This window comes from Colletotrichum godetiae (assembly GCF_030913485.1).
Source record: "Colletotrichum godetiae strain CBS 193.32 chromosome Unknown BDP55scaffold_43, whole genome shotgun sequence".
NCBI classification, from domain to species: Eukaryota; Fungi; Ascomycota; class Sordariomycetes; order Glomerellales; family Glomerellaceae; genus Colletotrichum; species Colletotrichum godetiae.
The window spans coordinates 340,845-367,695 of NW_026851291.1; the positions used below are offsets into that span (position 1 = coordinate 340,845).

General features: G+C 51.8%; 11 protein-coding genes across 11 annotated transcripts; 4 read left to right on the forward strand and 7 right to left on the reverse strand.

Moving 5' to 3' along the window:
- Positions 1 to 109: 109 nt before the first annotated feature.
- BDP55DRAFT_559733 (acyl-CoA N-acyltransferase) lies at positions 110 to 1,739 on the reverse strand (the record flags this gene model as incomplete). The annotated part of the gene is made up of 2 exons (XM_060569925.1): positions 110 to 227; positions 283 to 1,739. The coding sequence occupies 2 exons, from the start codon at positions 1,737 to 1,739 to the stop codon at positions 110 to 112; spliced, it is 1,575 nt and encodes a 524-aa protein (XP_060425895.1).
- A 738-nt stretch (positions 1,740 to 2,477) lies between these two features.
- BDP55DRAFT_675082 (uncharacterized protein) lies at positions 2,478 to 4,644 on the reverse strand. The gene is made up of 2 exons (XM_060575711.1): positions 3,990 to 4,644; positions 2,478 to 3,921 (listed from the first exon to the last, which is right to left on the reverse strand). Exons 1-2 carry the CDS (start codon positions 4,339 to 4,341, stop codon positions 2,807 to 2,809), a joined length of 1,467 nt encoding a protein of 488 aa, XP_060425896.1. The 5' UTR covers positions 4,342 to 4,644; the 3' UTR covers positions 2,478 to 2,806.
- Positions 4,645 to 4,958: 314 nt separating this feature from the next.
- Positions 4,959 to 6,722, reverse strand: BDP55DRAFT_731964 (cytochrome P450; the record flags this gene model as incomplete). Its single annotated transcript, XM_060579885.1, has 3 exons — positions 4,959 to 5,886; positions 5,939 to 6,370; positions 6,448 to 6,722. 3 exons carry the CDS (start codon positions 6,720 to 6,722, stop codon positions 4,959 to 4,961), a joined length of 1,635 nt encoding a protein of 544 aa, XP_060425897.1.
- Positions 6,723 to 9,907: 3,185 nt separating this feature from the next.
- On the forward strand, positions 9,908 to 11,651 carry BDP55DRAFT_617213 (uncharacterized protein; the record flags this gene model as incomplete). Its single annotated transcript, XM_060571277.1, has 4 exons — positions 9,908 to 10,876; positions 10,929 to 10,951; positions 11,007 to 11,465; positions 11,525 to 11,651. 4 exons carry the CDS (start codon positions 9,908 to 9,910, stop codon positions 11,649 to 11,651), a joined length of 1,578 nt encoding a protein of 525 aa, XP_060425898.1.
- A 208-nt stretch (positions 11,652 to 11,859) lies between these two features.
- BDP55DRAFT_635521 (uncharacterized protein) lies at positions 11,860 to 12,524 on the reverse strand (the record flags this gene model as incomplete). The annotated part of the gene is made up of 2 exons (XM_060572784.1): positions 11,860 to 11,934; positions 12,123 to 12,524. 2 exons carry the CDS (start codon positions 12,522 to 12,524, stop codon positions 11,860 to 11,862), a joined length of 477 nt encoding a protein of 158 aa, XP_060425899.1.
- A 1,585-nt stretch (positions 12,525 to 14,109) lies between these two features.
- Positions 14,110 to 15,368, forward strand: BDP55DRAFT_731966 (uncharacterized protein; the record flags this gene model as incomplete). The annotated part of the gene is made up of 4 exons (XM_060579886.1): positions 14,110 to 14,255; positions 14,318 to 14,681; positions 14,787 to 15,103; positions 15,197 to 15,368. The coding sequence occupies 4 exons, from the start codon at positions 14,110 to 14,112 to the stop codon at positions 15,366 to 15,368; spliced, it is 999 nt and encodes a 332-aa protein (XP_060425900.1).
- Positions 15,369 to 16,377: 1,009 nt separating this feature from the next.
- On the forward strand, positions 16,378 to 17,330 carry BDP55DRAFT_617218 (uncharacterized protein; the record flags this gene model as incomplete). The annotated part of the gene is made up of 3 exons (XM_060571278.1): positions 16,378 to 16,560; positions 16,616 to 17,034; positions 17,093 to 17,330. The coding sequence occupies 3 exons, from the start codon at positions 16,378 to 16,380 to the stop codon at positions 17,328 to 17,330; spliced, it is 840 nt and encodes a 279-aa protein (XP_060425901.1).
- Positions 17,331 to 17,385: 55 nt separating this feature from the next.
- BDP55DRAFT_675092 (flavin-containing amine oxidoreductase) lies at positions 17,386 to 19,145 on the reverse strand. Its single transcript, XM_060575712.1, has 2 exons — positions 19,103 to 19,145; positions 17,386 to 18,996 (listed from the first exon to the last, which is right to left on the reverse strand). Exon 2 carries the CDS (start codon positions 18,979 to 18,981, stop codon positions 17,584 to 17,586), a length of 1,398 nt encoding a protein of 465 aa, XP_060425902.1. The 5' UTR covers positions 18,982 to 18,996; positions 19,103 to 19,145; the 3' UTR covers positions 17,386 to 17,583.
- Positions 19,146 to 19,781: 636 nt separating this feature from the next.
- On the reverse strand, positions 19,782 to 20,636 carry BDP55DRAFT_635525 (uncharacterized protein; the record flags this gene model as incomplete). Its single annotated transcript, XM_060572785.1, has 1 exon — positions 19,782 to 20,636. The coding sequence occupies one exon, from the start codon at positions 20,634 to 20,636 to the stop codon at positions 19,782 to 19,784; it is 855 nt and encodes a 284-aa protein (XP_060425903.1).
- Positions 20,637 to 21,119: 483 nt separating this feature from the next.
- Positions 21,120 to 23,270, reverse strand: BDP55DRAFT_675094 (uncharacterized protein). Its single transcript, XM_060575713.1, has 3 exons — positions 22,967 to 23,270; positions 22,554 to 22,895; positions 21,120 to 22,487 (listed from the first exon to the last, which is right to left on the reverse strand). The coding sequence occupies exons 1-3, from the start codon at positions 23,049 to 23,051 to the stop codon at positions 21,538 to 21,540; spliced, it is 1,377 nt and encodes a 458-aa protein (XP_060425904.1). The 5' UTR covers positions 23,052 to 23,270; the 3' UTR covers positions 21,120 to 21,537.
- Positions 23,271 to 24,066: 796 nt separating this feature from the next.
- BDP55DRAFT_285326 (AAA-ATPase Vps4-associated protein 1-domain-containing protein) lies at positions 24,067 to 24,894 on the forward strand. The gene is made up of 2 exons (XM_060566512.1): positions 24,067 to 24,291; positions 24,342 to 24,894. Exons 1-2 carry the CDS (start codon positions 24,181 to 24,183, stop codon positions 24,768 to 24,770), a joined length of 540 nt encoding a protein of 179 aa, XP_060425905.1. The 5' UTR covers positions 24,067 to 24,180; the 3' UTR covers positions 24,771 to 24,894.
- The last annotated feature ends 1,957 nt before the right edge of the window (positions 24,895 to 26,851 follow it).

The window sequence follows — 26,851 nt, forward strand, 5'->3', positions numbered from 1 at the left end:
CCCTGCCACTTATAAGCGCTCAAACGCGGCCAACGCCGGTTTCTGTGGTTTAGCCACGGCGTTGTAACATTTCCCCGTACATCTGGTTGAAAAAGACCCACGCAAGTCATCAAAGGGCTGGCCCTTCCCAGGCATCCCTAATCAGCTTCATCAAATAGGATTGCTTGTGGGGGAACGCAACCTCTCGTTCCTTGGCGAAGCCCGCGTACTGAAGATGTTGTAGGAATCTATGACTTGAGGTTAGCTTGGGCATGTTACTGGAAGTGGATGATAGGGGCTCACCTCGCGTTGTCGATCCGCGGCTCCAAGCAGACATGCATCGTGCGATAGTCGTCGGTAAGACACCAGTGCACCAAGCTGGTCAACCACGCCGGCACCCGTCCCCGCGCCCATTCCTCGCCGACAAACACATGGATGCCGCGGTCGTAGTCTCCGGCATCATTCCCCAGCTTCTGCCCCAGAATATCCTCCTTAACCCAGTAAATCTCGAAATATCCAAACGGCACTCCATCCCACATGCCAATCACGGGGAACGAGTGCTTGGAGCTAAGTGCGTTGCTTAAGAACTCCGGCGAGTAGTCTCCCCAGAACTTCTGCACCCGCGGATTTGCGAGCCATGACTGCAGCAGGTCTGTATCGGATAGGCTGGCGAGGTGGTTATTCTCGACGGGTTTGGGGCCCAGGGGTCCCAGGTAGGGGACCGGCTCTGGTGTAAGTGACGCCACGCGAAACGATAAGTATTGCCCGACGCTCGGGACGTAGCGCGAGTAAAACACTTCTCCCATCCGACCTGGTTTCCGGCGGATGGGATGGCGCACGCCGTTTGTGACTGTGTACATCAGAGGCGCCGGCGGGTAGTACGTTGGGAGATGTGAGCTGGAGTAGAACGGTCCAATGGGGAAGTTCAAGGTCGTGACCATGGTCATCGGCGGAGGTCCTCCAGGGAGGTCAACATCGAAACGGCCCCCCGTGGACTGATGCGGAGAGTGTATGGGCGTGTGATGCCTGGAGTGGATCGACTCAGTTCGAGCAGGTGAAGTCGGTCTGCTCCCGTTTGGCGACTCGGGGCCCGTCGTCGATGCGGCGCTGGTGCGCTGCAGGGTGAACAAGAAGAGCCGCCCTGGTATCTGCCAAAACATGCGTCGTGAGACAAACATCTGCGACCATTCCTCGCCGTTATCCTTAAGGTTCGTTCCCACCGCCGAGTCTAGCGATGCAATCAGTCCCATGCGCTCAAGCTTTGGTATGAGGTTCCTTCCACGCAGCACCCCGTCTCGCTTGATGTTGATGCGCCACTCGCCCTTGGGCCGCGCTTCTTCCGGCGTCAGTCTCGATGCATTGGTCGTGAGGTAGGGTGACGGTTGTGGTTGATGGAAATACCAGTAGAGCGTGACCCAGAGCATCATGGCGATTTGACGGGTCGGGCTCGCTGCGGGTTTGAACTCGGTGCTCGAAGGCTGTGATATCGACGAGATGAAGAGGTTGTCACCCTGTAGTGTTGGCTGTTTGAAGCTATGTATATGTCGCCGGCGGTCGCGGTCTTCCTCGCCCTCGACCTGCTGGCCGTTGACATTGTCCACCTCGAGTTGCTCATCCTCGGTGTTGATCACGATGGTCCAGCCGATGGGGAAAGGATTGTTGTGCGTGTTGAGATCGTGAGATTTGAAGAAGAGGCCTGCAAAGACTGGTGTGACTGTGAACTTTTGTCCGTCTGGCAGGTGGATGATTTGGGGGGCCATGGCCGCGGGGTGGAGCTGGCGCACCGGTTCTACGGAAACCTTGGTAGGTAGCCAGCTTCTGGTGTAGGGAGGGGGACGAGATGGAGGACGAGCACGCAAGGCAAGGCAGGGTACCTAGGGACCTGGCGAGGTAGTACAGATACCGGGAGACAAGAGAGGAAGGCGTCTTTGTTGTCCAATCGGGGGTTGGGTTCGTGGACGTTTGGGATACGCCTGGAAGAGGAGAATGGCGGGGTCGATCTGCTTCTCAGAGTGATATCGAGCGGTCGTTCTTTTGTACTTGATCGTCGGTCGAGGACCACGATGTCCCCAGGTTGATGCAGAGGTATCGTCAGATCTGGGGATGGATTGTAGTGCCCCCTTCTCGAAGGTCAAAGTAGCCATTCAGTGACGGGCCATATGGAAGGTTGCGAGATTCTGACAAACAGAGACCTGTTGGTTGGGCGGTGGTGTGATGATGCGTTAACCAAGTGGGGTGAAGCTCTCCCGTTGGCGTCTATAGCGGGGATGATGGTGTTGGGCTCTGTGGTGTCTGGGCGCCTAGGGGTCAGAGCTCCCCTCCCTTTCGGGGCTCCCCCCTCGCTCCCTTGGCCTTGCACGTCCACCATGCTTCTGGGGCGCGGAATTTGGCACGTGGTGGGCCGTAGCGGTTGAAAGCGGAGCATCTCGGTGAAGCCGATCCGTCCCGTCTCGGCAAGCCTTACCGGAACACACCGAAGCTGGTGTCCGGTCACCCAATGGGGCTCAATAGCATGAGAAAATCTTCCCTCAGACAACTAGTGATCGATCCCCACGATCTGACTCTGGAGAAATACCACCTCACCACGCGACAAGTCTCCTGACATCCGATATGCTTCCTTGGTCGCAAGGCACACGATCAGCACATGCATGCCTCTTCAGCGAAACGGCCAACCAACTGCCATTACCGAGCCACAGGGTCACGACAAGAGCAATTACAGGGCCTCGTGCGCTCTTCAGGCTCTGGAATATGCCTGCTTTAATCATGCTAGAATGTGGCAATTATATTTGTACAGGGGTATCACACTTGGAAAGGTTCTAGGAACTTGCTATGATGCCGTCTTGTTCTCGGTCCTATCATCATCTTCCTTCTTCTTGTCGTCCTTGCGTTTATGCTCTGCTCGCTCCTCTTCTGCATCGTCTTCGTCTTCGTCGTTTTTGCGTCTCCCCTTCTTCTCTTTGTCTAGAACTTCCATTACTTCCTCGCCGCCAAGATCCTTTGTTTCATCCCAGTCGACATCGTACTCAGTCGCCACGAAGCGGACCTCACGACGCAGCGAGTTGGCTTCGTGGACGAGCGCCTCCCACGCCGAAGGATCGAAGCCGCGCTCCTGGTACAGCGCCTGTTGTCGCTTGGAGACGGTGATGTTCAAGGCCGCCTTGTAGCTGAGATCCTTGCTGATGTATAAGAACCACAGGTAACCACCCATGATGGTCGACAAGCCAGCCAAGTATGTCACCGGCTCGACGAGGTCCCAGCCGGCATCGGTGTGGAAGGTCACATAGTACACGATTCCCCACCAACCGGCGAGGAGGCCGAATCCTCCCTGTGCCATGCGATGCGCTCCACGGTGCGCGAGGGTGTCGCATTCTTGCTTGAGCTTCGCCAACTCTTCGACGCGGCGAGACATTCTTCGTAGTCGAACGCGCATGTAGTATGTGCGGTCATTGAAGCTCGGCACAGCTACACGTAACTCCTGTTTGTAGCCCTCGATGCCAATCGAGAACTCTCGACCACGGGCTGCGTCTCGAATGAAGTCGCCGACCTCGGTACTGCTACTCCACCTGACCCAGTTCGTGTCATCGCGATCCTTCTTCGGACCCTTGTGACCTAGACCCGAATAAGAGGCGACGTTGCCCTCTTTCTTCTGCGATGCACTCTTGTCATCCTTGCCATCCTGGTGATCTGCCTCTGCTCGGAAGTATATCTTGGGGATTCTTTCGCGGCGACCATCATCGATAGGTGGAATTTCAGCTTGAAGGAGTCTCTCGAGGTAAGATAGCGGCTGCTGAGGGTGGACGAGGAGGGCAAGCGGGGCGATCTGATCCCTGTCGTCGTCGTCCTTTTCTTCTCTGGTAGTCTGAATATTTCGTGCCTGCTCTGCGTGGAACGGCAACGGCAAGATGAGCTTCAAGAGCCTCGTTGGTGTTGTGAGTAGTCGTCCTGAGAAACAGTGAGTATTCGTGCGCTGCATGTGTGCTCGGGTGCAGGGAACGTTGGAGCTGGCATACCGCGGGTCTTATCGCCATTTGTGGGATCTTTGGACGACTCCCGCTGCTCAACCTCATCTCCAGCGCGGTGCCATGGCCTTTCCTCTTGTTTTCTCAAAGCGATCTGCTCGTCACGCTCCAGCTTCTCCTTTTCCTCCTCCCTGCTCATGTCATCTTGGTTGGTCTTCTTGGCCTTGGCATCGTCGAGGTCGCCTTGCCGTCTCGTGGAGAGCCCAAACGCGCGTCTGTTCACCGGGATCTGTCTTGTGATAATGCCGGGTCCGGCTGGGCGGAAAGCTTGACGTAGAGGACCATGCTTAGGCCCGAAGCTGGCAGGGAGTTGCAGGCATACGCGACGGAACGCGTAGCTCATTTCGACGTCTGTTTCTGGATGGTGGGTTATATGGTGCACTCAAACTATGGAGAGAATAGCATTTTAATTATTCTAGTAGGGAAAGAGAGATAATAAACAGCACTGGCAGAAGCAGAAAGAGCTCTATACCTTGCCAAGTATCGTCCCTTCCGTCAGTTCTTAGCAGGAACACCCGCTCTCGCTGCCATGACGTCAATGGGTGATGACTGTCACGTGCGCTGTGTGGCTGAGCTTCCCGGAGCTCCAGCTCCAGCTCGCCAGCTCCAAAATTCTTGGCAGATTGCTCCAGTTAAGGTCCATGAGCCATGACATCTCCACCCTGGTCTCGCCTCAAGCTTGGTTTCGCATCATCGTCTTCAGCTTACCCCAATTTCCGAGGGAGCTAGCTTCATCACCCAAATCGGTAATTCTCGTGTGCCACGCTGGCGGCAGTCAAACCTGGTTTCCGGACATGAGGTCTTGGCGATCAAATGAAGGGCCTACAAGTTACGACGTCGCCTACATTGCATAATCAAGGAATGACACTTTCACGAGGTCATCGCCATGCACTCAACGGCGTGTGGGAAACTTCGATTACGTTCAACGTTGACTGTACCCAGAAATCCACTCTAGCCCTTTCAGCTAATGTACCGCCATTTCATGCCTTCCCATCCCTCTCTCCTCCGAACTCGGACTCCGTAGCCCTCGCCATCATTCGCGGGCTTCACTGCGGCTCCCGTCATCGAACATTCCGCTGCTACAGGCACCTCAACCGTCGGCTCCATGCTCCTGTCCAGAGGCACGACCTCAAATCCAAGCAGCAGCGAAGCCACGAAACCGAGGTTTTCTGCAAACGCAAAGTTACGTCCAGGACACAGGTGTCTCCCGCCGCCAAAGGGGATATAGGCCGCCCGTTTCAACTTCTCCGTCTCAGAGTTCTCCTTTCCAGTCTTGACGATGAATCTGTCTGGATCAAAAGATTCGTTATTCTGCCCCCACACCTTCTCCAGGCTGTGACTGACTTGAGAAGACAGTTGCACGTTGCAACCCTTCTTGAGGAGGTACGATCTTCCGTTGCCGTCCGATATTGTTGTGTCCTCCAGCACGCGTCTGTTGCCCATTCCCTTGCTAGATATGCGAACCGCCTCGCGATAGCAGCGCACAAGTAATGGGCACCGATCTTCGAGGGTGCCAATATCAAGGGTAACCTCCCCGTTGCCTCCATGTTGCGCCACCGGCAAGAGTTCATCCCTCAAACGGCCTACCAGCTCGGGACTCTTGAAAACGTAAACCATGAACCAGAATAATGTCGGGATAGTGTTGGACGTGGCTACGTGCAGCAGCGCAACCTCAAATATTCCGACTTCTTTGCCCGGGATGCCGTGAGCCCGCAAAACGCTGGCACGGTTCTTAACAATCTGCGACGTGTCCTTGTGCGAGTCCCTGTCCCTTCCGTAGTACTCGCCCAGCGCCGCTTGAAGCCGTGATCTCGCTTGATAGCATCTGCGCGCTGTAATCGATGGCGCGATGCCCAGCATCAACACTGGCAGGTCCGATTCGAAGATCCTGTACCTGTATAAGACCATGGTCGCTGCAGGTTGTACGAAGGGTTACTTACCAGGTATCCTTCATCAAACTTGCATTCTTCCTCAGCGGATTCCCAGGACCAAACAATGCTTCCGTAGTCGCCATAGTCATCAAGTCCCGCATCCATAGCCAGAAGTTGGCCGTTTCGTAAACTTCACTCCCGTTACAAAGGTCGTCGAGCGCATCAGACACATAGGAAAGCGCAGTGGCATTCATCCGATGCAGGTTATCCGCAGCCATGCCGACGTGGATACCCTCAAAGAACTCAGGCAACAAGCTGCCACCTTCAATGATCTTAAGCGTCTCGTTGTTGAAGCCCAGTTCCCTCTGCGCAAACTCAACCGCGAATGGCTCGAACGACAGGTTCCGGTTTCGATAGACAGCCTGGATCAGGATCGGGTCCCAGATACCGTACACTTTGCCATTCAAAATAGGCAGCGTCGCGATGCCCATATTCCGACGCCTTTGTCAAGGTCAGCACGTTAGGACGACTGCACTCGTCCACGTCTTTCTCTGTTTTCCAATGCAGCAAAGACCTACTCCAAGACCTTGAAGTACCGACTCTGGTACTGAATCATGCCAATCAAGTGCCCGATGACGGGGATCCGAGGCTTCATCGCCGGCGGCTCGCGGCCGTCCAGCTCGGGTGACGAGAACTTGTGTACGAGGATCGCAAAGACGAGAAGAATCACCACCGCAGCGTACGAGGAAGTCGACTTTTGCACATCTGCGACTAGGAAAGCGAGGAAGCTTCCTGCCTTGGCTGTACCGTTACCCGCCACGTTCCCGAGCCCTTCGCTAACTTGACTTGCCATCTTAGCTGGCTGGGATTGTTGAGTGATGCTAGTGAGCCCAGCTGGGTCAAAAAATTACGTCCACCTAACGGGACAGTCAAGTAGACTAACAGGAGAGTCGTTCCAGTCGTTCCCAGCTCGCTGGAGGGATGCTGTCTTTACATATCATCCCAGGGACCCAGATAAGCAAGCTCGCAACGTATCGCGCTACACATATCTGGGAAAAGGTCCAAAAACTAATACTAATGTGGATCTAGGGAACGACAAGATTATCCGCCATCCCCTGCGGGCGCGCCTGTCAGAAATTAGCGTCAATCCTTCTCTAGGGCTTTCTTGTTAAGACCAAAAGCGTTTGACGAAGGGCTTCGCCGGGAGACCGGTTCAATTCTGGCCAGGCTAAAATCTCTTGGGTACTTGAGAGGCTTGATCTTTCGCTCTCCAATCAGGTCGTTGATGATACGTTTGACCGTAAGAGGGTTCTAAGCTGTTGCCTGGTATGTTGCTAGGGTCTCATATCTAGAATGCCGCCACGGGGCCGGCTCTTTGGGTGGATCCTCCACCACCAGTGACGGGGACCACCTCCGTGGCTTCAGCAAATGGGCACGTCCGACTCTCTTACCATTCTGGAAACATCAGAGAGTTAACAATGCTTGTCCGCCATCATATTGACATCCATGCCGCTGTCTATGAAAACTTCAGTCATGTTTCCTTGACCGAGAACTTCTTGAACACGACCAGACGAATCGGGGCAAAGGTTGACAAACCTCCTATATTCCGCTGCAAGCATACCTCGAACTTCAGGCTTGATCCCATCTTCAATCGAGTCAAGTCGAACGTCACTCGTTCATCTCTGCCAGAGACAGAATTAAAAGACGTTGGGCTTCCAGGTTTGACGCCCTCCTTGAGAGGCCGAGTGAGATTTCCGACCTGGCCAATCGCGACGATGTGGAGATGGATTTCTGAGCTGGCTGAGGTCGGGAAACACAAGCCACGTATGTAAGATGCAAGGCACAGCCCTCACGTCAGCAGCCCATCCCGAGGAGCAGCCTCAGTCATTGGCACATTCAAGTTCGGTCAGAGTATAGAGCCGGAACCTCGAGAATTGAGAATGATTTCTTGCGGGTTATTTGTCTAAAAATGCCTAGAATTGATGCTGTGGGGGTCGCCGAACAACCATCGCAACATCTTCTGAGATTGAAGTTTGTAACGAAGCCATCAAAGTCGGAAACCAAGATTAGATTTAGTTTCGTACTCGGGGACTTGGGTATGGGAACTAAGGCTTACGACAGACTCATCATCATGCAACTGATGTAAGCTAGTCAATGTTGCCCCTTTGCCACACCATTGACCTACAAAGACAAGGACATGGCCAAGACAGTCCATCAGGCAGTCTTGGTTAAACATCAATGCTCACAAATAAGAGAATAGTTGGGCTCTTCAAGCAAGTTGCATGCATTAAATTCAGTCCAGGTAGCCTGGTGCATAAAGACTCCTGGCCTAACGCCTTGGTCCGCCAATCCTCATCAACTATCGTCGTGCCGGTCGATTGTTAAACTCCAGAGTCGTAAGCGGGCACCAACCGCAATGAGGCTGCCACCCTTCCATACCTGTAATCCATCTAAGATCGTTGGGGCACGTGGGAATCTCGGCACCAGTGATCTCGTCAATGTACCAGTAGCGTTCTGTGCAGGGGAATCGTCGCTCGTAGTAGTCTATCGGGCGGCTGCACCGAATGCATTTTTCTGTGCAGCAGTAGATGATGCACATTTTGGATACCTTGAGTTTTATATTCGGGGAATCTATTGTAAACCCTTTGTTGTCGGTTTCTGATTGGTATGTAGTGTTGACGTTACTTGTGCTGCTTGGTGTTTTCTGGGCTGAGAAGGCGTCAGGAGAAGATAATGTAGATATACCGAGACTGGCCTAAATCTTCTCGATAGTATGGGTGTGATGTTTGTGAATGCTAGGCCTGTGGTTGAGTCTCGAGTGTCCTGGTACAAACAGTCACAATGGAGTCAAAGAGAAATTGTTTTCCAAACAAGTCCACCAGCAGCGCATTGTTTGAGCGCGATTGGCTACGTTCACACATGATAATCCGAGCTCCTTGTATTCGTGATTCACATTTTCAATATCTCAGCTCTGAACAAGTGAATCGCTACAAAGAGTAGGCAGCATAGCCCACCTTAGTACAAAGCCATGGGCTAAGAGAGATTTCTTGATCTATCATATCAACCAATAGATGGTGGCAGTACGTCCGTCACTAAGTTTTTGTTTCTTCTAAAAGAATATGAGAATTGTTTATAAGAGAATGTAGGAGAAGTGACTTGGGGTTAATACACAGTTTACTGCACCCTTTTATCAAAGAACGTATGCATATACTAATGCTGTCTAGTACCTAGTTAACTGGATCTTTAATCCTACATGCCCAGATACCGATACTGTCCACAGCTTCTAGAGTATAATATATAGACACTGCCGAGGCAAATTTTGAATCGAAACATTGTAGACTGGAGCTCTCCCGTAGCTCACCTGAGCTTCACAGGTCACTCAAAGACTGGGTGGCTTTAAATTGATCCGTGCTAGTAGATGTTTTACGAGATACGAAGTCACAATACGATAGATCGTCGACTTAGCTACATGTGCCGCTTACCACCTGAGCTTTCCTCAGCTCGGTGCCCTGTCCGCGATCACTTGATGAGTTCGATCGTATACGCTGTTAATATACGCGTATGCGGCGGAAACACCGGCAAATACATCAGCTAGCACGACGACCCCAACCAATCGCGTCCCTCTCTGCAAGCTGCTCAAGCTTAATCTCGTGCAGTAGTGTTGCAACTTGCAGTAACATTTGACTTCTTGCAGGGAACCATGTCGCCCTGATTTGCCTTTCAACGTCCATCGGCAAGAGAGAGAGTCGCGAAAATCCAGCGATTTGTGGAAATACAACCCAAGAGGACTATCACAAGGGCGTTTTCGACCTTGAGCTTACTATTTGCAATGTCCGCTATCTTCAGGCTGGGCTCGGTCCCCCTTGGAGCGTAGTATAATATCGACATCATACTTCATTCGCTTAGCTACTACGGCAAACTATTCCGCCTACCTAATTGTATTTAAGCTGCAAGACCTTCATGTAATTCTCTAGCCTACTCAAAAGAACGACGATTCACTTAACTTCTGCTCGGCCCAGCATTGGCGATTGCGCGAATATGTCTATACCACTATTACTATTCGTCATTCTCGGTAGAGCGTTGGGCGACGGCCTCGAATACAACTTGAATTTACATTTGCCAAGCCACCGACCAGAATGGGCCGAAAAGCTCTCTCCTCATCTTGCGGCTTTCAGCATAGAGATGGACCGTTGGCCAGACTGGGCCGGGCAAGAAGTCGGCAAGCCAAACAAGTACTTGAACCAACTTCTCTCCAATCTAGGAGAGCGTACTGGGCACATGCCCTTCCTCCGAGTAGGAGCCAACTCGCAAGACAGAGCCACCGTAGATCTAAACCTTGAGGTCATGAACAAAACCTTCCCGGAACCGACCGAGACCGTCCCCAACCCAGAGGCCGACCGCATCTTCATCGGCCGAGACTTCTACGCCTTATCCGGGAACCTGCCAGCGGGAACGCCCTTCATGTGGGGTCTTAACCTCAAGTCCTTGAACAAGACTGAGACGGTCGCTCAAGCCCGGCTGCTAGCCCAGACTTTCCAAGGAGACCGGGCTAACTTGACCAAGGATGTGCAGCTTGTCAACGTCGAATTAGGCAACGAGCCTGACTTTTATGGCTTGACCCGAACAGGACACAATGGACCCTACGGGATTGAGTGGGATGTTGCCAACTACACAAATACTTGGATACAGTACGCCGAGGCAGTGGGAAAAGAGATCGAGTTTGGCATCTCGGGCTCAGATAGACCTACGTTGTCCCCTGGAGCCTTCACTGGATTCAACTCACCAGAATGGACGCCAGCAGGATCCTTGCAGCTGGGAATACTGGAAACCCCGACCATTCGAAATGTGACGACACAATTCACGGAGCATGCCTACTCTGGGGGCTTTGACCCACGTCGCGTTGCCAATCCTGGCGATCTCATGAATAAGATATTTGTACGCAACAACATGACTTCGAAGATGGTTGGTATCCAAGCGGTGAGATCTGTGGGTTTAGATTATGTCTTGGTATGAGCGTCCTACGCCTATCATGTCATTCTATTTACTGACATCCTGATAGGCCGAGACCAACTCTTATGCCAAGTCAGTTTTACCGAAATGGTGTCGGCTATGTTCTAACTTTGTGACGTATGTATAGCCATGGCCAGCCGGGGCTGAGCAACACCGTCGAGAGTGCACTCTGGGCCACTGACTGGCTCTTACTCGGCGCCTCTTTCGGGATACAAAGACTTCATTTCCATCACGGGGTAGGCTTCAGATACAACACGATACAGCCGACAAGTAACTCTGATGACGGTCTCAATATCACTCGGCCCCATGTTCTCCCATCGTATCACGCCCTCTTGATCGTCAACGAAGCCATTGGGAAGTCTGGCGAAGCGTATGTTGCCGAGATACCTACCAGTAATATTACTCTTACGGCGTACGGTATATGGGAACAAAAGCGACTTGCAAGGATTATTGTATTGAACACTCAGGTTTATCTTGGCGACCAAGAGAAGCCGAGCATCACCGTCAATCTGAAGGGTCTTGGCTCAGATTTATCAGCTTCTGTAAAGATCTTGCTCTCAGAAAAAACGACTGCCTACACTGGATTGTAAGTAGCAATTCACTTCGTAACATCTTTGCATAGTACTTACCAAATGTTCCGAATAGGACGTGGGCAGGACAAAGTTTCGAGACTGCTTCTGGGGAGCCAGAAGGCGACATTAGAGAAGATGAAGTTCTGGACGACTTGTTCAGCCTACCGGCGTCTTCGATCGCTCTCTTGACAGTCCAATAGACCGGTTATTCCATTCAATCACGCTTATCTCCCTCCATGAGGAAGGTGAATTGTGGCCATCATATTTCATTCTGAGATTCGTGGCCCGAAGACCTGAGAGTTGAGAGGACCACTAAATTTGCCTAGAGAAGAGAATCTGATGGTTTCGACGCACTACATTGAGCATTATTGAAACTACCTACCTTTAGTCCCAATTGTAAGCTTTCTTCTACTCGCTATATTTTAGTCTGCCTAAATCCATCATCTTGATGAGCCACCCAAATACTCTGTAATCTGTATCAACCTATCACCAATTAAGCAAATGAAACTCTAAATGACAACCAATTCAAATACCTGTTAGTACCCTACAATCTTAGCACCTACCTTATAGTGTTGAGTCTTCGTCGAAGGAAAACTCTACATATCAAGGCGCCTAATTCGAAATGAAGGCACATCAAGCCACATATTGAACTGCCGAAAGAGTCGACGTACCTCCTTTCGTGCCTCCGATATTCCTAACGCTATGTCGATGTTATGAGAGGGCTTGGCGGGATCGACTTGATGGCCAATGTACTTCGTCTGGGACTGCTCAACAGCCTCTACCAGTGTCTCGGACAGAGCCTCGAAATACTTCAAACAGCAAAGACCGTCGCAGGTCTCATTCGTGCACCGGGACTCAGGTGCCTTGACTACAGTTCCACGTCGGATGCCAAGGTCGCTGAGGCGCTCTGAACGCTGTGGGCCAGAGGACGGGGGGTTATCTTGCTGGTTGAGAGGACCACTGCGCCAAGGCTGCAGAGTGTGAGGCGTCGTTGCATGGATAGCGGGTCGGGAAGTAGGTCTCGTGAATACTTCTTGTGATTTTGCCTTTGCACCAGTGAGCCTATGTTCCATTTTTGTTTCGAACTTGGATGTAGTTTTCGCAAGGTCGCATATCCGTGACGCGACGGACTACTTTGCTGCAGCGAATACAGCTTTTGCGGATTTGCTTAACCTCACACACTGAATGCTTGTTGCTGTGTTGGATGATGATAGATGGACAGACCTGGGCTGCTGCTATTTGTCAATGGATCAACACTTCGACACCTATGATTGTTGTGTAGGACGGCTGTGTCAATTGCAATGAGAAGTCTGTTGCGTTTGATTGAGGGATGATTTAGTCTGGTCTTGTATTACTCGCCTGAATAATGATGAAAGAATTCTGATTATTTACAACTTGACATATGGTTCGAGTTCCTTTTGTTCTTGAACCTTTGTGGGGCATAGCCGGAAGGCTGTCAATTTGCACTGCTTCTCAGCGAGTTCGAGACATGATTGAAATTGAACAAGAAGAATATTACCAAAGTACAAGACCGTGGAGAACTTAACATAGCCTTTGTGCTTAATCAATTATGAATTGGAATCTTGACTGAATTCAACGCCCTTCCCATCGAACTTCTACTCATCGTTCGCCGCACGTCTCTCATCTTAGCCAGATCAATCCGAAAACCCACATGTTTATATAACCTCGTGGGAGTACAGGCTGTCAACAATGGGGGATTCTGAGTTGCTTTTTGAAAGAGGAACTCCCGGTGGCCAACAGTTAGAGGGACTTTCTCACCGAACCTACGTCTTCATGTTCGGGAACAAATTTTGATTTGCGAATGCAACCGAGATTATATCCCTAAGCCGGACACCTGTGAGTGGTGAGGTAGCTGTGCTGCAGTTCGGAAGCTGCCTGGCGCATTGGCCCCTATGCACGCTCGTCGTTGCGTAGGCGACGACCCAAGTCTGGAAAGGGGAGTCAGTGACACGTAGGAACACAAATCCTGCCCCATTCCTTCGCTCGGTGTTAAAGACAAACACGTCCATGCCCCTCAACACCGAATTTGAGCTCATATGGGTTCCTATCGTCTCCTAAAATACAATCCCGTTTGGGATTTTCGGATGGCAGGCGAAGTTTATCTAAATTTATAGTCAATGCGTCTTGCTGCCCCTTAGAGCAGAGACTTACTCCAGCATCCGATCATCGGATCGCGGGGGAAGCTAAAAAACTCGGACGGTATTGCGCGAACAGGCTTTGCAAGTCAGGAACAGTCGTGCATGCCGGATTTCAATTCATAGAGTATGGCAAGTGCGGCAAGGTTTGTTACCTAGGTAATCCAGTGTTCCCACACGTCATGCAGCACACGATGGATGGCTTGCATGCCTACCCGTATCCGAGGACGAGGTTTGAGGCTCAGAAAAACGTGATCCTGTGTGATGATGATCGCGGTCTATACCTATCCATTGTTAAAGGCTATTCCAGAGTGCGGTCGAGATCAAATGTTATATAACAGACAACAACGATACTGTTCTAAACCACATTATCTTCATCGTCTCTTACACATCTCACAAGTAGCCTGTCTATTCTCACGCAATCGCTCGCTATCAATAGCAGTCGTTTCTTTCTTCAACTTCCAAAGTAAAGGCATCGAATTCCCAATCACCTATAATAATCATGAGGTGGAACTCTTCACTCGCTCTCTGTGCTGCGTTACTCGCGGGTGCAGTCGATGCCCAAGGAGCCAACTGGGGAGGTTTCAACACTATCCGCAACATCTGGACGGCTGGAGCATCGTACGACTACATTGGAAGTGGTGCTTTGTACGTCATCCACGCTAGTTCTTCAAGGAACTCTCGACCAAACTAACAAAGAGCGATGAAAGGAGCTACAGCACGACCTCGAATGGGCCGAACCACATCAACTACATCGCTAACGCACGCGGGGCGAACAATGTGGTCCTTAACAAGTTTGCCTATCCCGGGGCAGTGACTGACTCTCGCTATGCGGTGCCCACACAAGTTCTTCCCGGGTTCAGTCCCATCATCAACTGGAATGATCAAATCAACGAGATCGTCACCGCTTTCGGTGCTGCTCGTACAGCAGGCACTGCTTCGGCCAGAGATTCTCTCTTCATCTTTCTGGCATCAAACACCGGGAATGATATTCTCGGCACATACAACACCACTACTAATCAAGCTCAAACTATCAACAACTTGATCGGAGTCATCCGTACCAAGTTTGCCCAGGTAAAGAACTGCATTTGTTTACTCCTTTGGCCCGACCACCATCCATAACAGTAGAAGAGAACGATAGCGACTGGACCAGAAGCTGACTCCGACCTATCGATCTAGATATACGGTGCAGGAGCTCGTAACTTTGTGTTCCTCTCTGTCCTACCTGCCGAGCTCATCCCCAGGATTCAGGTTTTGCCCCGTGCAGATAGGGACAAGGTAGCCGACTTCGCAAACAACTACCGTGTAGCGGTGAACAATCTCATCACCGAGTTGAGAAACAACAACACGTATCGCGGGCAGATCACCATCTTTGCACCCGACTTCACCCAGGGCTTGAGATCCATCAAAGCTGGCACGCTGAACACCGGTCCCACCGCTGGCTACCTTGATCGGAACGGCTATTGCGCGGACGCTCTTCCCATTGGCATTGTCGTGTAAGTAACGGGGTGCTCTGCCGCAAGGCGCGTAAAATTGGTCAACGGGGTTGTTTTCCGATCAAATACGCTGACTGCTTCATCTCCTTCTAGGCCTCCGAACCCCGACTACAAGTCAACCAACTGTGCCTACGCCGCACGCAAGTACCTTTTCCACGACACGATTCACATTACCTCGCCGGCTCACTGTGAGTACGCTATCAACACTCTGGCTACGCTTGGCGTCACAGCTACCCCACAACAATTGGGTTGCCAGTTCGCCTAAAGGGATATGACAACGAGGTGGAGGAGCCCCGTTTGCTCAAAATGAGCTATCTTGAACAAGATGAGAGCACAAGGCTTCTGGTGGTATATACTGACTCTATGATGGGCGCTTTATGTTGCACTCGATGTAAATATCCAATGACGCTACTTTATCAGAAAGCAAACATGTGCCAAGTCATCAAGTTTCTTGTCATTGACTACCGTTTCCACTCTAAAATGTTACACGAGAGCAATTTAACTTTCATGAGCGCATTTAGGTGGCTAATCGTGGAGACTGAGCGTCTTCAGTCCCCTAAGCTTGTATCGAAGTAGCTGGAAGCGACCGATAAATACGCACGCTTCAGCCCAACGCGATGCAGCTTTTCAATAAGAAGTACGCAAATAATTCCGAACATTGAGTCTAATTTCAGGCCACCTGATAGATTGGCTGCCCGACAACGGATGAACCGTCTCCATCCTGCCCCTTACACGATTCAAGATCGGCGGAGTTCCCAAAGCTTCGAGAATGAGAGAAACTCTATTTGCGTCTCAGACAAATTGGAAACTCATCCCACCGGCAACTACCGAGTCGCAATTCAGCATGCTGAGGCTCTTCTTCCGCCTTACTCTCCGCAAATTCCGGTAACGACTAACGGTGGAAACTTCGTCCTAGAGCGAGACCGAGCCGGATGAAGCACCCTCCTCCCTGCCCATTCAACAACCCCCCGCATGTACATCTCTTTAACCCATGCCAACATGGCCACGGCTGTGTTGTACAGACCAATTGATGGATGGAAAAGGTCTCTACGCGATATTTCAGGCCGGTGGGATACTAAACACTCAAGTACTTATAGATTCGCATACGGCTACAAGCGCCATACCGCCTAAACTGTAGTCTGCTCGGCCCTGTACAAACAACCTGTTCCATTCGTTCAAGGCTTTTAGTCAATATTCATTCTTTAACAAGTGTTTTTTCGACACTCGCTCCTTTCACCATGCACTACTCTTCCACTTCTCTTGGCGCGCTCCTAATGGTCGCGGCTAGTGCCGCCGATGCCGCAAAGTGCCCTATCCAGTTCGACGGCAGAATCCCGTCAAACTTCACGCCCGCCACTTTTGATACCTCTGCGAGTCCCTTCAACAATGGCTTTGTTTTTGGCAAAGGTTTGAAGGCCAGTGACGTGGTCACTATTCCGACAGGCTTGTCGTCGCTGGTAAGGCACACCATGACCTTGTCTTCCTAACACCAGTTGACTGAATTCACCATAGCTCGACGGCCCAGGAAACAGACCGTTCCAAGTCAACATTGACGATAGATCCATCTTCGCACCCACCGAGACGAACGTGCAAACGGGCTTCCGCCGCGCAGAGATGCTGCCCATGAGCAACAACGGCACCGACCCTTCCACGTCCGGGATCAAGACAGTCCACTGGAGCATGATGAAGGACCCCAAGAAGCCGCTCAACTTGACCCACGAATACCAAATGGTGTTTTTGGAGAGCTCCATCTTCAGCTCGAACCAGTTCGCACTCAAGTACGGCGATCTCATCGGCATTCACCCCGCGGACCCGGATGTTCTGCACCTGTTTGGCAACTCCAACACCAACCCGTCGCCGGAACTTTTCAAGACCAAGTTTACCGAGGGCGTGTTCCACAACTTTGCCTTGACTTTGGACTTCGGCAAGAAGTGAGTGCAGATTTCTACCTTGGGCTTTGCACGAGATTTACTGACGCTGGTTCCACAGCTTGACCCAGGTGTACTACTCCCAAGGAAATGCCCCTCTCGTCGCGCAAGGCCAGCCCATCGAGAATGATATCTCAGGACAGGGACAGTTCCACTTTGGCGTTTTGAAGAAGTCGATTAACGGTACCGGCGATCTGACCAAGTCCGGTTTCCACGAGTCTGGGATCAACGAGGGCATCGTTTTCGGTTCGATCTTTGAGGAGGACAGTGTCGATGGATGTGTGACGTTGTCTCTCTGAACCCCTTTGAGTTCTTGCATTCACATACACACCCAACCTTAGACTTTAGATGGAGCATGGTTTCAAATTCACCTCGGTTCAATTAGGGGTATGTTAGTCTTTCTTGACTGGTCAGGTGCAGTCGTGCACTCGGAATCGAGTGCCAAATCCAAACGACAGTGATATCAAACCTCCTCCGGCAAACAAAACTTCAAAAGTGCAAATACCAGTCAGGTCATTCACCAGAAACAAAGCCTTCCTCGCATCGCCGCCCTCAAATCTTCCACTTGAGCTCCTCCAAAACCTCTCTCGCAGCCGTCTGTCCCGCAAATACCGCGCCCTCCATGTATCCATAATGCTTCGTTGAGGTCTCCGTACCAGCCCAATGAATAGCCCCAATCGGCTTCCGAACCCATTCGCCCAATAGAGTCCACATCCCTGGCGCCGGCGTCGCCATCGGGCATCCTGAAGCCCATTCCTCCTCCATCATGGTGTGAAAGAAGAACTCTTCCGGGTCGAGCGCCTCCTGCCCGAACGCGGACGCGAAGCCGGCGAGGGCGACGGTCCGTTTCTGGTCCTTGCTGAAGCTGATGAACTCCCGCGCTTTAGTGCCGGCGATGAATCCCGTGAGCTTGGCCGGGCACCCTGACTGCGGCGTCGCGTCGTAGGTCACGCTGAGGAAGCCGGTCGGGTTCGTGCTCTCTCCCGTCAGGCCTCGTTCCCTCCAGAAGGGGGTCTTGTAGGTTGCGTAGACTTTCATGTAGGCTCCCATTGGCATGTGCTGGAGTAGTGTCGTCTTTTCTACTGGTAGTCTTGGCTCGAAGTCGATCTTGAGGATATGTGGTGGCGGAACGGCGGAGATGATTCGTCGTGAGCGGTATGTTCCTTTCGCCGTCCGGATGGTCGCAAGACTCTCGCTATACAAGATGGCGCAGACTGGTTCCTCAAAGCGAATCCCCCCTTCTCCGAGGTATTCTTTCAGCTTCTCGGCAATGGCTTGCCCTCCCCCTTGGATAAAATGTTGCTGCGCTCCATTTTCACAGCTCAGGCCAGATGTGAGACTGACCACGCCCTTGAAGAAGAACATGGCATGAAGCATCGAGATGCAGGACGTATTCTGCCCGATAGTCGCCTCGAATGCCATGTTGCCCATGTCAATGGTAGCCTGCGTCCATGCCTGCTTCTTCAACCACTCATGCACCGTCACGCGATCGAGCTCCTCCGCGTTGGGTGTCTGCCACGGCTTTTCCGTGTTGACTGTCTCACACAACTTCTCGAATCGGCGGACGAAGAGACCGGTGTCCAAAACCTCCCAGGGCTTCATCGGCGGGATCAGGCCACCATAGCTTCGTGCCTTGCCGCGGTAGGCTAAGACGATCTTGCCTTGGTTGGGTGGTTTGAATAATGGCACGTCAAACTCCTTTGCCAGACCGTACATAAGATCTTGTTTGTGGCCGATGAAAGATGCCCCGACATCCCAGTAATCGCCATTGTCGAGCGGTATTGTCTTTGCGCGTCCACCGACGCGATCTCGCGCCTCGAGGACGAGGACCTTCTTTCCAGAGTCTTTCAGGAGCCGTGCCGCCGCGAGACCGGAGTATCCGGCGCCAATTACCACGCAATCGTATGTAGTCGTGGTGTCCGGAGTATCCTCCGCCGTAGGTTCGCCCATTGTTGCGCGTTATTGCTGTAAGATCAGTCAGAAACAATCTTCGTGACGACCCAAAATCCTCAATTTGTGTCCGAGAGAAGAGAGTTTTTGGAGGTTCGCCGGCGGAATGCTTCATATTCACCTGCTCCGTATTTCGTCTGTACTCAAGTACTCGTCCGATAATTGCTTGGACCTGCCAACGGGAAGCTCTCTAGCGCTGACGAGGAGATTGGGAGGATAGTCAGCCACGCTTGGATTGGGACCAATCACAACGCCTCGTAATCTCCCTTGTGCTGCTTTGTCTTCCTTCGTCCTGGCTTGCTTGGCTTTCCAATCTCACATGTCTGTGAGTCGAGCTGGACTTCATATGCTTGAGCCACGGATATTGAGCTGCTGCGCACGAGGCTGATTGGTCACCAATATTAGGGTTGCACTAGGAGAAACGATCGACGCAATGTCATGGTGATCGAGACGGCTTGCGATCACTAAAGTCTGTACCATTGGACAAAAGTGACGACCCTGAGAACTGCCAACTATGGACGGAGAAGTATGGATACGGTAAGACTAGTCGTCTAAAAGTTCTGCCTCAAATGATGTGAGTCCCCAAGTGTCATGTTCGCGTTGCAACAGTTGCGCTGGGCTCGAATTCAGACGTCGGATCAGTGTAAGCCAAGGTAGATAAAGAATACATTTCGGTCCGTTCTTCAACTCTGTGTCTCGTCTACTTATGTACAGTATCACGTAGTAGATACAGAAACGCCTTCAAATGTGGCCGTAGAAGTTCCAGCACAGCATAATCACTGCAGCGTTGTTTACGGGCTTCATACAAATGCTGTCGAGACCTCTCCCACATATCTAGGGGGAATATCTCCTTCACTCTTAGTTGACTCGATCTCCTTTTCTTTCGCGATCCATTCCTTCCATCCATGCATCTCGTTCATGCCCTGATGCGGAACAGGTAGGTTCTCCTCCGGGTGGTTCTCCTCCGGTGGGTTCTCCTCCGGGGGGTTCTCCTCCTGGGGGCTCTTCTCCGGGGGGCTTTCTTCCGGGGGGCTCTCCTCCGGGGGCGTCTCCTTCCCTCCCGTGTCCTTACCCCTACATTGCTCAGAACCCTTGCATCCACAAATACTCTCACAGATAGGTTCCATCATGCCCTCAGGTATCAGCTTCGAGAGGAAAGATATTTTGAATCCGACGCAATTCTTGAAGCACGAGCCATGATCTTTGTTACCGTTATGGCCCTTGTGGCCCTTATGGCTCTTCAGTCCTTGCGCTGTAGATGCGCGTGTGCCATTCGTCTCTGCTAGACGTTTAAGGGACTCCATCTTCATGGGCGGGAGGTGCTTTTCAAGATGTTTCTTGCAACGTTGCCAATTTGGCGCCTTTTTGCCTTTTGTATTTTCCTCTGGAGGTGCGGGATGCTTCATCTTATGATGTGCCGATTTTGTTTTGTGATGGTGTTTCATGGAACAGAATCGGCGTTCCCAAGGTTTAAGGTCGCCTTCCTCGGGGTCTTGGTCATGGTCTTGATCGCCCCCTTTCGGCGGCTGAATGTTGGTAGTATTGATTGAGGTGGGCGTCTGGGCGGAGGTTGTGGCCACGTCTGTCTTAGTGGGAATCGCGATGGCTGCCGCGGTGGTCAGAAGGAATACCAGGTGAAGAATCGTAACCTTCATGATGGGAATGTATCAAGAATGACAAATATGTGCAGAGAATGAGAAGGAAAGGCTCACATGAATGGTCAGCCAAGCACCGAGTGCCTGCTTTTATATTTCTTTGAACATAATGTTACTATTTCCACAGTCTAGAGACTGCCTAGCTTAATCCGAACCTTTTCATCAGAGGAAATTCGTGCCCGAACATGAGGATCCCAGAAGCTCCCCCGGACCATGCGCATTCGTAAGACACGACAAATCAAGGTTCAGTGCCTGCGTCTTCAATCTCCGGATCCTGCCGTGTGCACCTCTTGGAAATATCGGGCCAGAGGTAACGGGGCAGTATTCGACTTGAATGGACCGTTCTGGATGTCTATCAAGGGGGCTGTCAGTATCGCTGACATGGGACGGTTTAGGGTTCCGTGTTTGCTGAGTCCGGTCTTGCAGAGCTTGTTTTTGAAGGAGATTGGAGAATACGGCTTCTCTTTGCCGTGTCTAATCTTGGTGACACATCATAAGAACGTAAGCCAGTAATTCTGGTGGCTGATGGAGGAAAAGTACTCTGAAGCGTGCCTTTGGGGAGGACTTGGTCCTACAGGCCCTTGGCGTTCCTTTCTTCATGGAAGCAGTGAGTGAGAAACAGAGATTCTCTGAAGTATATCGCCACGAAACACAGATGGCGATCCCATGAAATTGCAATGGCTATGAGGCTGATGCGGATTCTACCATTGTTGTTTTGCACCTGGGTTCACCTTGAACCCTCGGGTATCCAGCATGAAGGCGCCTCTGCTCTGGAGACGATTCCACGAACGACGTCTCTATCGTACACTTCTATCATGAACATGGGCGGCAACAGAGAGAGCCTGCAACAGCCAATGTCTCTGCTCAAGCTTCACCTTGATCGAACATTCTTCCTAGCATCTCATGTCTCTTCCTCGCCTTCACCCTCGCCCTCGCCCATCTCCTCGTCACCATCTTCGCCTTCTTCCCCAGCATCGTCATCTTCATCGTCGTCGTCATCCTCATCGTCGTCGTCATCGTCACTAGAGCCAGAGCCCTCGCTCTCCCCTTCACTACCAGGGTCGTAATCCTCTTCGTCCTCGTCCTCGTCTTCCTGGAGCGCCTGCTCAGCCTCGAGATGGGCCTTTTCGAGCTCCGTCATGCCGTTGGCATCCGCCTCTCCATTTGCACCTGCGTCGGCGTCCGCGCTCTTCTTCTTGAGGTTCTCAGTAAGCTCCATCTTCGCCTTTCTCTGTTCTGCCATGCTGCGATCCTGCAGTCCGTGACGCTTAACATAAGACTCGTCAATGCCACCGTAGTCTTCCTGGTCCAACATGCCGAACTCAATCTCCTCAGTAGCATCGCCCTCGGTAAACACCTCCACCACAATGTTAAATGTGCGCTGCAGAACGCTCGTATAGCTCATGGCCACAATGCGATCGATGGGCAGAAAGACTAGAGGCTTTTTGAAACCGTAGAGAATGCCATTGGGAAGGAAGAAGAGGTATCCGTCCTTGGAGCCGCGGAAGGCCTTGACGTGCACCGCCTTCTCGCTCGGTCTGTGCGGCTGGCGGACGAGACTGTGGAAGATATTGGGATCGGCTGCGACGATTTCAGCAGGGTTGCCGGCGGAGCTGAGATGTATCGTCAACGCCCAATCAAAGAGGCCGCGGTATGTGTCGGAGACTGCTGATGCCGCGTTCGCTTTCGGGCCGCCGATGGTGCCTGCCTTGGGCGCTGTAGCGGGGACTGTGAATACTAGAGCTTCCTTCTCCGGTGAGGTTTTCGTCGGGAGACATGTTCCACGGGGGAAGAGAACGTAGTTGTGCTGCACCTGGGTCTTCTCGGGCACGGGCAGGTAGAAGAGGTATTCTGGAGCGCAAGTTAGCTTGACTTGGAAAGCGTTATATGGAAGCCCCTAAGCCGTTGAAGACGCACCAATATCATCCCATGCGTAGATGATGCCCTCGACAGGTGTAGTGGTATTCGGTAGCCGCGCGTATAAGAAGTTCGCTGTGAAGCAGAGCTCGTACTTCTTGCGCTGGGGCACGGAGACGGAAATTTCCTTGATCTCGAGTAGAACCTCTTCATCGGCAGCATTTCCGGTTCCTGTGGTTTTCGGTGCAGGTCTCGCAGCCGCACCATTTGTATTGGACGCCTTGAAGCCACTCGTAGGGCCTTCGTCTGTCCGTCTGCGTTTTGATGCCGGCTCGGGTCCGTTGATCTGCTCGTGAACGAAGCTCGCGATGTTGTTGAACAATGCGACTCGATCGGGTGTGTCTAAGTAGTCGAGGATTAGCATTTGAAAATTGGAGAGAGGAAATTTGCGCAATTGAAATAGATGGTCGTACTGGCTGCCTTTTGAATGCCCTGCAAGATGTCGGGCCGCGATTGGAAGATGGCCTCCAGCCGCTGGCTGTCGAGACCGGCGACCATTTTTTGTGAATTATTTATTTCCTGTTCTTTATTTCGGGGTATTCTTAATAATGGATCGATATAATTGACCAGATGGCGGCTGATCTGAAAAGTCTAGACGGTGGAAAGAGTCTCTATAGTAGAAGTAAGCTTCTGGATTGTTTTTTCTCTCTCGACGCGACGTCGATAAAAATTATGGGATGTAACGTGTTGAAGCTGGCCGCTGGTACCTGAAGCGGCTGTTCCTGGTGCACAGCGGTACGGACTTACATAATGCGGCGGCGGCTACGGCAGATTTGTACGGCGACCACTCAGGGCGGGTGGCGCCGCTTTTTTCGTGACGGGCCACTGATTCATTCGAGTCTTCCAAGGTTCTCAGAAGACAAAGCGGTGACCTCTGAAGTGAAGAATCAACATTTACCAGTTCTACGGCCTACTCTGACAATCGACATAAGTTTGGTCTTCCCAATGTTTCTCCAACAAAAGTGATATAAGCATGGAGCACTACTCTAGGGTACCTGGGTGGCATCACATTTAGGTACGGCTGTGCTCCAAAACGCTAGGCTGAGTGGTGCCGCCCTTTGGCCGCCCTCATCTCAACGATCTTCTTGCAGTTGAAGAACTCGGCAATATCTTGGTCGACTCGCTCATCATCAGTCTTAATCTGCTCATGGCCGACCTCGTTCACGATTAATCATGGAAGCTCAAGTCGGAGTAGAGGAAAAAAAAACACAGGTGCGAGGTCAGCTTTGTCTTATCGTTCGCCTTATCGCAAGCTAAGGGAGCTTGGACCATCCTTGGAGGACCCGGAAGCCTCTGGCGGCCCCTGAAAGTCACGACGTCACAGTGGAGGATGTGCCCAAATGCAATGGTACTGATTTGGCGCGAATCTTGACCCCGCGGTTTCCACCAGTCTGTCATTCTTAAGGCACCTACATTAGGTAATTCACCACTGGATGCCCCACCACCGCATTTCCGTCGTTGGCTTCCTTTCGTCGGAGATTGGATAACTTCATGGACTTTACTCCTTCAACCTCAAGTCTTGCCAACGCCTGCTTCACCCTTGGGGTCGGTTTCGACTAGCCGAGCCTACCGAAAACCGCCCTGACCTCAATTCCTCCGAGAAGATTACACAATCCCGAGCGACAACATGTCATTCTCCAACATCTACACCCACCGCAAGGTCGCGGAAACGGCGGCCAAGGGCTGCGATGTCTGCTACCGTGCAACAAGCAGCGTCCTTGTCGCCCCCGAGAATAAGGTAAGCGCAACAGGTTCTTCTCGTTCATCCGTAACTAACTCGAGCTGCAGGATTTCTTCTATGTCTGTCCCAGCCATTTGAAGGACAAGAACTTCTGCTCCCCTATCATCGACAAAGAGGCCGTCGAAGCGAAGAAGAAAAAGGCTCTCGAGGATGAGGTTGAGCGTGTGAAGAAGGAGTACGAGGACAAACAAAAGAAGAAGAAGGAAAAAGAAGAGAAAGAAAAGGAGAAAGACAAGGACAAGGAGAAGGAGAAGGAGAAGGAGAAGGAGAAGGAGAAGGAGAAGGAGAAGGAGAAGGAGAAGGAGAAGGAGAAGGAGAAGGAGAAGGAGAAGGAGAAGGAGAAGGAGAAGGAGAAGGAGAAGGAGAAGGACAGGGAGAAAGACAAGGATGACAAAAAGACAGAAGACGAAAAGAAGGAAGACAGCGCCAAGGCAAGTTGTTTGATGTTCCGCGTCTTGCCTTCTTGTCCCATATGAAGGCTAGTTTTCTGGACTCTCAGCTAACAAGCCCCAAGGACGGCACTGACACGCAAACTCCGACCGCGGAAGAGGAGCCTCGCGTGTTCGCACTTCAAAAGTATGGCCTGTTTTCATGATATACGTGTAGAGTTGGCTTCAACTAACACGTGCCAGGAACTTTTTCGGAGCGCGACTCGAAAAGAAGCGACAAATGGAGATAGCAAAACGAAACCGGGAGCGTCTTCAGCAACCAAACCTATTTCCATCAGTCCCGAAAGGCATGCCGGGTAGTTGAGAAATGTTCACCACCGAAGCCCGAAAGACGGGACCATAGTACAAGCCGGCGACCTGCCTGATCCATAATCGCCGGTGTCGCAGCCATATCACCACCGTCAGCCCACTCCGAGCACATGATTCTCGATGTCACCACCCGGACTAACCTCTCGTCATATACCCGCCTGTACATACCCCCAAGTCGAGAAGTTCAACATGACCAGGACAAGGATCTTTAAGCAACTTGTGTCCCAATCAGGTCTGCTGCATTAGCTTGCTCTATCTGGAGTCGGCGCCGGCTGTTGTCCTTTCTCGTGCGGACAACGCTTCGATGTTGCATTCTACTGGATACAAGACATCGTTGTCTAAAGATCGTCTCCTCATTGGCTCATTTACGTCTTAGAAGGGTGTGGATTTGGTTACCTCTGTGCAATTGCGACGACTGCAGTGGCCCTGGTGGGCTGTCGGATTGCTGGGGAACTACAAGCTGCCGTGGAGGACAGTTCCGTCAGAATCCTTGCCGGCGATCATGGGTGTGTGACTATTAAACCTGACAACTTATCACTGGCCGGCTAGGCCAGGCATTCCTCGAGAGATCCAGGACTGCTATTTTGGCGCGGATGATCATAGCGGGTGTTTGCCGAAGGACTAGGGACTTCCGAAAGAGAAAACCTACGATAATACGGTTTACCCCGCTAACCTCGATTCTTGAAGGATTCATAGCCGGGGTTGATTGGGTTTTACACGTTTTTTAGGCCCTTGCTGTCGGGTTGACGAAGGAAGCCGGCGATAGGATCACGCGGACGACTAAAGACCGAAGATGCCGCTTCACGACGATGGAACCCTCTATGTTGCCAACAGCACGAATTGATCAGATATCCTCCGCTGATTTCTTCTTGGCCATCTCAATGCAGTGCATACTGCGAATCTCTATACGCCCTGATTCGTTCGAGGGCCGAGGAGAGGGGACACACGCAAACTTTGCCCGGCAGCGTAAGCATAAAGCGTGACGCATGTCAGCACTAGGCCTGACAAGGCACTCGAGTGGCGTGAAGGAGACAGCTGAAGTTCCATGAGGCAGCAAGCGAGGATGGCACAGGCCGCCCCAATCTGCAGGAAATGTTGTTGGTGGTGGCATCTTCCCGAGACACTACTGGGAGACTGGGATTGTGGGCTGTTGAGACGTTCGCCGTGGTCCATAAGGCCAGAGAAACACCATGCGGTGCGCGGCATGCGTCTCCGTCCAAGAGAAGATTAGGGCTGACACGGACTGCTGGATCCGCGTGCTACCCGATGTCAATCGGATGGCGATCAATCGACACGCCTTGGTGAGCACTGCTGCGAAGAGTTCCTGTTTTAGAAGTCTCTCCCGAACGCTTGGTGCATGTCGCAACTAGCGGGTTAATACGTCTGCTAAATCCCTCTTCAACTTACTCCTCAATGATTCGAGAAGCCGTAGTTTAGCTCGATTTCTACAGGCGAATTAACAGTTTGTGAGTGTTAAAGGGTGTGATGAGGCTCCTCCGAGGCCAACTCTGACTCTCAAGCTGGGCGTAGCTTACACAACCTCCAGCCCCCCACATTATCAGTCCTTCACAACCTACCTAGGTACAACCTGCTTATGAGGTTTCAGTCATCTTTCCGTAAATTGTCGGGGCATGGAGACGTGGATCCTGCGAAGGCATCGCAACGGCAAGTGCCGCGAATAAGCACATACAGGACCAGGGCATTTTGCTTATTCGGGCAATACGAAACGGGGAGGACCGAAAGCCGCTCAAACCAACGTCGCCTAGTGTTCTCTGCCTCGGGCGGCCGTCACAGACATG